General features: G+C 43.1%; 1 protein-coding gene across 1 annotated transcript; it reads right to left on the reverse strand.

The window, feature by feature from the left end:
- Nucleotides 1-282: 282 nt before the first annotated feature.
- Nucleotides 283-1,334, reverse strand: LOC147450311 (uncharacterized). The gene is made up of 3 exons (XM_086520696.1): nucleotides 1,117-1,334; nucleotides 878-1,017; nucleotides 283-764 (listed from the first exon to the last, which is right to left on the reverse strand). Exons 1-3 carry the CDS (start codon nucleotides 1,294-1,296, stop codon nucleotides 644-646), a joined length of 441 nt encoding a protein of 146 aa, XP_086376822.1. The 5' UTR covers nucleotides 1,297-1,334; the 3' UTR covers nucleotides 283-643.
- Between the last annotated feature and the right edge of the window lie 9,129 nt (nucleotides 1,335-10,463).

Raw genomic sequence — 10,463 nt, forward strand, 5'->3', positions numbered from 1 at the left:
ATATTATGTTAGTAGATAGCAATTGATGCAACATTTCTAGCATTATAAATTTTCTTCATATATGCATTTCTCGCTTTGAAGTTTTTTTGAAAGAAAGATCACGTGCTTATAGAAGTCTATTGCTAGCATGTGAATTTCCCATGAAGGAATGCATACAACCAACAGGGCAAATTCCCATGCTATTAACAAGCCCACATTGTGTAGAAGCATGTATACAAGGTTACATTGTATGCATGTACGTTTACATTGTAAAGAAGGTTAGAAAATGGACAGTAAAGGGACTACTCCATAGAGCACTTATAATTGTGTTAGTTCAAATACCCCTAGAATTGTCACACTATATACAAATTTACACTCACATTTTTGCGCCATAGGTACCATTCAAAGCACTTGAATTCTGACTAAAGCTTGATTTAAGTCCAAAACTCCATAGGTACCATTCAAAGCACTTGAATTCTGACTAAAGCTTGATTTAAGTCCAAAACTAGAAACAAGTAGCTTGTCCTCATAGGGAAAATACTAATGCTTTCTTCTTCTTCTTCATACTTAGAGCTCTCCCAAGGCAATTAATATAGGCAAGCAAAACTAGACTTCCGCAGCCTGTTTTAAGCTCTTGGAGCTCAAAGATCTCACCTTATACGCGTCAGCCTGAGGCAAGGGATTTCGATGGCACTGTTGTAACACTTTTTGCATCCACCTCAGGGGGTCTAGGGCCCTTGGGTCTCCTTGACGATGAATTACATGTCTGTCCTGATGAGAAATGCCTGCAAATCGGGTAAATCTCATCATTACATTCAACTCTGCCATATATATCCACATAAAAGGCAGCACAAAAGAGTAAAGCAGCATGAAGTATACTGCAAATGGTTAGGTCTACCTCACGGCGCTGGCTGTAGCGGGGGGCTTTGTGCATGCCCGGGCATCATGAGAACGAGCACCAGCATCCGGAGGACATGCATGTTTATTGTGTGATGCGCTGATCCTGGACCTGCTGTTAATAACATCGGTTGCTCTTGCCTGTTGCACATATTGAGGAGAACATGCAACGGAATTGGGCTCTCTCTCTCTCTCTCTCTCTCTCTCTCTCTCTCTCTCTCTCTCAGCCCTGACTTTTACCTTAGAACGTCCTGATTTGGACGAAGAAGGAGAGAGCGGCTCAGTGAAATGGCGGTGATGGCGACGATGCTGAGGAGGATGGCTGTGCCGATGGCGAGACGTGGCAAGTGAAGGAGGAGGAGGTGGTGCAGGAGGAGTAGTGCGAGAACGTCGCCCCGAGAGAAGAAGTGCGATTAGCATGCTTACTGTTGCGTCCGAGCTCGACTAGCCTACTTAATAACTTCTCGGATGGCCAACCCCCCTTTTTGGCCTGGCCCACACGGAGCTTATGGAAGAAGTCAAGAATCAATTCAGTGGTTACGGACTCGTCTGTGAATCGACTTAGTGCTCTAAAAAAAACCTACGTTTAGTGTAATCCCACCTACAAATTTCGAGATCTACCTCTAAATTTTTAATTTGAAAGTGAGAAAATTTGCAAAATTCAGAGAAACTAGCTCGTGCTACTTGCCTATTGCGGGTCTCGCTCGCTCATACCAAAGATACAACGATAAGGATTTCGACAACAACACCGCCTCTAGCGGTTCTTAGGCACAAGGCTAAAAAAATACATTTTTCCTAACCTATCAAAATAAGAGGAAGCTTGAAATTTTCCCGGTTTTTAGGTCAAAATTTGAAGAAGTCAAGAATCAATTCAGTGGTTACGGACTCGTCCGTGAATCGACTTAGTGCTCCAAAAAACCTACGATTAGTGTAATCCCACCTACAAATTTTGAGATCTCCCTCTAAATTTTTAATTTGAAAGTGAGAAAACCTGCAAAATTTAGAGAAACTAGCTCGTGCTACTTGCCTATTGCGGGTCTCGCTCGCTCTTACCAAAGATACAACGATAAGGCCTTTGACAACAACACCGCCTCTAGTGGTTCTTAGGCATGCAAACAATATCTACATAAGCCCTATATATATATATATATATATATATATATATATATATATATATATATATATATATATATATATAGAGAGAGAGAGAGAGAGAGAGAGAGAGAGAGAGAGAGAGAGAGAGAGAGAGAGAGAGAGAGATGGTGTTGATGTGGTGGTTTTTAACTTGATCATTAATGAAGCCCCTTGCATTGGGGAACCCAAACCAGAGGGCATGTCAGATGAAAACCTCCTTCTGTAACTTTCTTGTAGAGGGAATTACCTTTAGCACTCAAACGTGTCCCTTGGATACACCCAATCATGTGACAGGCTTACCATCGATCATGACTCCTCCTAGCCTTAATACACATTGAGCTTAGAGAGTTTTGAGAGAATTAATGCACATTGTAAGTGAGAAGAAGAGCAGGAAATAAATCTCGATATAACTAACCATGATTGCCTCCATGATGAAGATATTATTGAATCTATCATGACCTGCACCATTTTGCCAAAGCAAACGTGACAGAAAAAAACAGGAGAGAGAACATCTCAAACCTATGGCCGTCGAGCAAGAGAAGTTGATCACATATGTGGTCGAGCAAGAGAGGTTGATGGCACGACTGTTGTCGCTTGCGAGCATCACCAAGACAGATGAGGAAAGAAGACGGTTCATGAAATGCTCAAGCTATATACCATCATAGGGTGCTCATTGCTTGTCAAAGATTTTTCAGGAGAAAACATGAAAATCTCGTGAAGACAAAGGGATGGGGGTAAAATTCGAGCACATCTAGGAGGGTAGCAAGAGATTCTCTGTTGGCAAGGGCCACAAAAAGAGTCTCTTCTCTTTAAGAAACTAGGCTCTACCTATTTTTTATTAGAAAAGCCGAAGTTTTTTAAACCAAATATCTAATGATGTATAAATTATTATGCAAGATCTAACTATCATTAAATAGATTATAACTCGAAAAATGTGACTATGCAAAAAAGCAATATCTTTAATGTTGGATGATATATTCAATGTTGAATGATAGCAATACCCGATGGACTCGCTCGAAAATGAGATTGCTCGAAAAAGCTTGCTCGATTTGTGAAACTCCTCCTAGAAGGGGGAGCTTAATGGTTTGCATTATAAGGTGCAATTGATGAAAGCTTTTTGTTTTGTTGCAAGTAGACAAGATTCCTTGAAGAATGTGGGTGTGAAACTCCAAGGAATCACTATATCATACATTTGAGCATCATGTGAGTGGAACTGAAAGATATTCTTTACAAAAAATATTTCTAGATTTTTAGTTATAGATAAACATCATTTTAGGGAATTCAGAACAAAGTTATAGAATGATTATGAAAATAATTTATTATAATTATGAGAAATTCACATATAAAAGATTTTGAAATGGCATAATGAGGGAATCTTCTTGCCCAACGTATCACTAAACATAGAACTCTATAGTGAATGCCCCAAGGTGTTGAAGGAGATCATGACCGCAATGAGTGTATGCAGGAGGGGGGGATACTCTATGTCGATGGAGCTTTTGAGCTCTCTTAGATATTCAATTGTATTTTCTATAGCTCTTTTTCTAGCTAGCATGTGAAGCCATGTCATGCTTTGCGTCATTGGTGGATTGAAATATAAAAACTTCTAAACAAGATTGGCATGAAATTGCACCACGAGAGAATGAGAAGACGTAATCTATTGTGAACATTTTGTTGTACACATTCTCTACGTAATGTGCATTTGTATAGTCAGTTACACATACATCTTTGCCTCCAAATCAAATGCACAACTCCTTCGTATCATGCAGGAATCTCATCACACCTTTCACTACCTCGCAATGCTTCGTGTTAAGGTTCACCATATTTCCTGCTATAACGACTCCCATTGCAAAAGCAATATTTTGAATGAGTCCCAATCATGACAACCATCAAATAACCAATAAAAGTAGCAAATTTATACTACCGTTCCTACCGTGCCTACTCAAAACCATGAGTAGGCACCACAAAGTCTTCTCTTCAACTTACACGCCAACTTCTCTTTGACATTTTGAGCAAAACCCTATGGTTGTTGCATGTAAATATCCTTATGAAGACTACCTTTTAAGAACATTGTCTTAGTATCCATTTGGACCAAAAGAAAATAAATAAACACACACATCACATACACTCCCGCACACAAACAAACACATACACTCCCACATCACATACACTCCCACACACAAACAAATCGTTCACACAAACACACACACACACAAACAAACCGTTCACACAAACACACACACACACACACACACACACAATATAGCCTTGTTTTTGCTTGAGACCTTTGGCAGCTAATCTAATCTAGCTTTGTTTCTTCTTGAAACCTTTGGCAACCAATCTAGCCTTGTACTTCGGCTTCGCATCATTGGATGTGAAATTCAACTTATAGCCCTATTTACATGGCAAAGCATTCTCTCCTTTTGGCAAAAGTACTAAGTCCCAAGTTTAATTCTTCATCAAAGAATTCATCTTTGATAATGTAATCAAAGCTCAGCACAAACCTCTCAAGTGGTTTAGAAATCCTAGCAGCATCTTTGATAATGTAATCAAAGCTCAGCACAAACCTCTTAAGTGGTTTAGAAATCCTAGCAGCATGATTTGCATGAGAAATAAACTCTCGCACTAGCATTTCACTAGCTCGGTATTGTTGGTCAGGGGCAGTCGAAAGAGGACACCGTGCTTCGGAATGCCTTGGTCGAGATGTATGCAAAATGTGGTGCTTATAGGAGCTTCCTGTCTAGAATGTCTTCTCTTGGAGAGATCCTTATCTGGGAGGTTGCTATTCGAATGCACTGATTGCAAAATATGTCAACAAAGGCATGAACAGGAAGATCTGGGTTCTTTGTAGCAGACTCAAAGTGAGGGCATCTCTCCATATGCAATGACCTATGCTTGGATCTTGAAGGCAAGTGGTGCTTATTTGGGCAAAAGAATTCACATGAGATTGTTAGTCCAGGGGGTGTTGAAAAAAGAGGTGGTGCTTGGGAGTGTCGGGATCTACATGTTTGTCAAGTGTGGTGTCCTTCAAAAAGCAAAGAAAGTGCTTTAGGAGCTTTCGATCTGGGAGGTCATCTCTTCGGAATGCACTGATTGTGGCATTTTCCCAACTAAGGCTGATGCAATCACATATGCTTGAGGAGCTCCATGTCCGGAATGACATCCCTTCAAACACATTGATTGTGGCATATGCACAAAAGGCGTAGGGCAAGGAAGCTAGGGGTTGTTTTCAGCGGATGCAAAGTGAGGTTGTTTCTCATGATGCAAACATCTATGCTTGCAGCTTCAAGGCATGGGGGACTATGCAAGATGTTGGAATGGGGAAAAGATATGTTTTGTCAGGGCTGTTGAAAAGGACGTCGTGCTTGAGAATGCCTTGGTCGACATGTACGCAAAATGTGGTGCGTAAAGGAGCTTCCTTTCCAGAATGTCTTCTCTTGGATTGCATTCACTTGCCTAGGAGGGGTAGGCTGAGGAAGCTGTGGCTAATTTCAGTGAATGTGAAGCGAGGACATCCCTACGGATGCAATTACCTACACTTGAGAATCTCTATGTGTTGATTGTCGATATATGCCCAAGAGCCATAGGGTGAGGAAGTTATTGGCTGTTTTCAGCAGATGTGAAGCGAGGGTGTCTCTCCACATGCAATCACCTATGCTTGCATCTTCAAAGCATCTAGGACTATGCAAGATGATGATACCGGCAGAGAATTCATGATGATATTGTTAGTCGGGGGTTGTTGAAAAAACATGTCTTGCTTGGGAACTCCTTGGTCGACATGTACGCAAAATTATGGTGTACCTAAGAAGCTTCCACTTCAGAATGTCATCTCTTGGAGGAGTGCATCCATTGTGGCATATGCTGAGGAGGGGAAGGGTGACAAACCTGTGGGCTGTTTTCAACAAATGCGAAATGAGGGCATCTCTCCATATACAAATGAATATGCTTGAGGGGCTCCCTGTCTGAGGCGTCATCTCTTACAATGCATTTATTTCTGGATATGCCCAAGAGGGGCATGGACAGGAACCTCTGGGCTATTTTCAGTGGGTGCAAAGCGAGGAGTGCTTGAGGAGCTTTCTATGTGGGAGGTCATCTCTTTGGAATGCATTGATTGTGGCATTTACCCAACTGAGGCATATGAAATCACATATGCTTGAGGTATTCCATGTCCCAAATGCCATCCCTTCGAACACATTGATTGTGGAATATGCACAAAAGTGGTAGGGTGAGGAAGCTAGGGGTTGTTTTCAACAGATCAAAGCGAGGTTTTTTCAGCAAATCAAATCGAGATCTATGCTTGTAGCTTCAAGGCATGGGGGACTATGCAAGATACTGACACGTCGTGCTTGAGAATGCCTTGGTCGACATGTACACAAGATGTGGTGCTTAAAGGAGCTTCCTGTCTGGAATTTCTTCTCTTGGATTGCATTCATTTGCCTAGGAGGGGTTGGGTGAGGAAGCTGTGGCTAATTTCAATGAACGTGAAGCAAGGACATCCCTAGGATGCAATTACCTACACTTGAGAATCTCTATGCGTTGATTGTTGAGATATGCCCAAGAGCCATAGGGTGAGGAAGTTGTGGGTTGTTTTCAACAGATGTGAAGCGAGGGTTTCTCTCCGCATGCAATCACCTATGCTTGCATCTTCAAGGAATATGGGACTATGCAAGATGCTGATACCGGGGAGGAATTCATGATGATATTGCTAGTCGGGAGTTGTTGAAAAAAAATCTCTTGCTTGGAATTCCTTAGTCAACACATACGCAAAATTTTATGCACCTAAGAAGCTTCCTCTTCGGAATGTCATCTCTTGGAGTAGTGCATCCATTGTGGCATATGCTGAGGAGGGGTAGGGTGACGAACCTGCAAAGAATTCATGATGATATTGTTAGTCGGGGGTTGTTGAAAAAAAATGTCTTGCTTGGGAATTCCTTGGTTGACTATGCAAGATGCTGATACCGGCATGTATGCCGATTGTGGTGTACTTCAGAAGCACAAAAAGCGATTAGAGAGCTTCCTATCTAAAGGGTTGTCTAACAAGGGCACGACCAAGAAGATCTGGGTTGTTTGTAGGAGATGTGAAGTGAGGTTGTATCTCCAGATGCAAACACCTATGCTTGCAGCTTCAAGGCATGGGGGGATTATGCAAGATGCTGAAATGGGGAAAAGCATTCAAGATGATATTGTTAGTCAGGGACTATTAAAAAAGGACGTCGTCTTGGGAATGCCTTGGTCGACATGTACACAAAATATGGTGCTTAAAGGAGCTTCCTGTCTAGAATTTCTTCCCTTGGAGTGCATTCATTGTGGCATATATCGAGGAGGGGTAGGGTGAGGAAGCTACGACTAATTTCAACAAATGTGAAGCGATGACATCCCTACGGATGCAATTACCTGCACTTGAGGATCTCCATGCTTTGATTGCCGAGATATGTCCAAGAGCTATAGGGTGAGGAAGTTGTGGGTTGTTTTCAGCACATGTGAAGCGAGGGTGTCTCTCCACATGCAATCACCTATGCTTGCATTTTCAAGGCATGTGGGACTATGCAAGATGCTAATACAGGCAAAGAATTCACGATGATATTGTTAGTCGAGGGTTGTTGAAAAAAAATGTCATGCTTGGGAATTCCTTGGTCGACATGTACACAATATTTTGGTGCACCTAAGAAGCTTCCTTTGCGGAATGTGAGTCTTACCATACACCGAGCGAAGTTTACCGAGCAAAGAAGAAACCGAGCGAGACTACACACACACACACACACACACACACACAACGAGAGAGAGAGAGAGAGAGAGAGAGAGAGAGAGAGAGAGAGAGAGAGAGAGAGAGAGAGAGAGAGAGAGAGAGAGATGCGCATAAATATTCATGATAAGGTAAAATGATCAAAACTGACGGAAGGGGTTTCTACCCAACGTTCTATGTCCCTCATTGATGTATCCTTCTTATCCAAATGTTGACTTTAGACAACTTACATCAGACCTTAATCCCTAAACTCTAGCATGTGGAGTGAGCCTACATAGGGGGAAAGGAGGACACTAGAAGGAACTGAGCACTCTAGTTTTAGACAAGATATCATCCCCTCTCCATGTGGATATGTGGACCCACAATTGTAACGCATTAAGTGGCTTGTTGGTGCCATTGTTCTACTTGGATGATTTTTGTTCAAACTCTGCCATATGAGTTGATAGTATGTCACTCTGAATGGATCATGTAAATCCTACTAGCCCAGGTGTAGGCACACCTCTGACCACCACTCCCTCTTCTTGATTTTTGTGTAGCCATGATGATCAAAATAATGGCAAACATTTCACCCATTTCATATCATTCTCCTCTGAGGCTCAACTACCTGACGCAACCATCCCCATATCCATACAAGGATGTAAAAGGCATTGCATACCATTATCCATATGTTGGGGCAAGAGAAAATAGCAATATGCAATATGGTGTGGTACACACACACACACACACACACACACACACACACATATATAGATAGATAGAAAGAGAGAGAGAGAGGACTTATAGTTATGCTCGTAGTCTACTACCCTCAAGCCAGAAGGGCACTACGGAAATCCAATGGTTTGCCGATGATTTTAGGTTCAAAAGCAGGTTGAGTTAGTCTGTTTGTCTTATAAACTCTAGTAGATTTTTCCTCTCTCTCTCTCTCTCTCTCTCTCTCTCTCTCTCTCTCTCTCTCATGTTTCGAAGAAAGATCTCTTCATTTTAGAGGTTTAGAGGGCATGATAGATGTTTCATCTTTGGTGGCCATACTCCCAAAAGGGATTTTGTCGCTCACAAGGGATTGGGAATCTGGGATAAATTGCAACTTTCAGAGTCGCAAATTCCCTCCCTTGTCCTTTTGTACCCAAAAATTGCCCCTCTCCCCCCCGTGTAGTGCGTAGTAGTAGCCAAATGGGAGATGGTGCGCGATGGGCTACGATATGATAGATATGAAGCTTTTCCTCCGCTCAGAAGCCTAGGTGAAAAACATGCTAGCTAGGCTGAATGTGGGTGGCATAGAGCGCGGGAATCACCTAGCGAATGACAAGGGGAACTGCCATGGTAAATAGTTGTTGGTCGGTGTGGATGGCAGCATAAAGTGATTGGGTAGAGAAGGGAACAACTACCATAGGCATAGGCAGGGGTAGGTTCACCATGATGCAAGAAGTTGTTGAGGCTAGGACCGGTGGACAGGCTATCACGGTTGGGGTTGAGTAGGGCTGAGTCGGGTCATCAGATGAGAGCACTGTATAGCATCAGTAAGTAAGCGAAAGAGCAAGGTCATCAAGTGGAAGGCAACAGGTAAAACAGGTGCATCAGGCATGAGTTGCTGGCTGCTGTGAAAGACGACAGAGGTTGAGGAGGGGGAAGGCAGGTTCGAGTCAAGGCCAATAGAGGGGCAAGGGTGCAGAGGAGGCGTAGCACACGAGTGTGAAGATGAATCGTCAGTGTTGTAGAGGTGCAGAGATGTTTTGACCTTTCATGATCTCGATAGTATAGATGGGACACTCCATGAAACTGTCTTGCGCCGATGCGGGACAGTTTCATGGAGTGTCCATGGATGATGATCGAGGGCTGAGGCTTACCGTTTGCATAGTCTACACTATCACATTTGCACTCGTACGTGGTCCTAAGACCTACCGCACCGGTGCAGGAAGTTTAAGAATAGAGTCCCGAGAATAATAGGACTTAGGAGACATGCAATAACCTTGAAATGACCACACACCCTTTGCACTTGTACCTTGTCCTAAGCTATACCGCGTCGGCGCGGGAGGCTTTAGAGTAGAGTACAAACTGGGCACTGATAAGTCGGCTTGTAGTAGGAGTTTTTGGGAGGAGAAAGGACAACAATATCAGATTATATGGCAGCAACAGCGCCGTTCTCCTCCGACATGATGGGGACTATCTTGCAATACATAGGCGCTGAAGATGAGGCTACTGCAGAGAAGACCATCACAATTTGGGGCCCGAGCAGCGTGGAGAGAGCCAAAGGTAAGCTGGCAGCAAGTAGGGTAGTGAAGTTGCTCCACCTAAGACCTACCGCGCCGGTGCAAGAAGTTTAAGAATAGAGTCCCGAGAATAATAGGACTCAGGAGACATGCAATAACCTTGAAATGACCACACACACTTTGCACTTGTACATTGTCCTAAGCTATAGCGTGTCGGTGCGGGAGGCTTTAGAGTAGAGTACAAACTGGGCACTGATAAGTCGGCTTGTAGTAGGAGTTGTTGGGAGGAGAAAGGACAACAATATCAGATTATATGGCAGCAATAGCGCCGTTCTCCTCCGACATGAAGGAGGCTATCTTGCAATACATAGGCGTTGAAGATGAGGCTACTGCAGAGAAGACCATCACAATTTGGGGCCCGAGCAGCGTGGAGAGAGCCAAAGAGAAGCTAGCAGCAAGTAGGGTAGTGAAGTTGCTCCACCTAAGACCTACCGAGTCGGTGCAGG

This window comes from Adiantum capillus-veneris, chromosome 9 (assembly GCF_014529385.1).
Source record: "Adiantum capillus-veneris isolate H3 chromosome 9, ASM1452938v2, whole genome shotgun sequence".
Lineage (NCBI taxonomy): Eukaryota > Viridiplantae > Streptophyta > Polypodiopsida > Polypodiales > Pteridaceae > Adiantum > Adiantum capillus-veneris.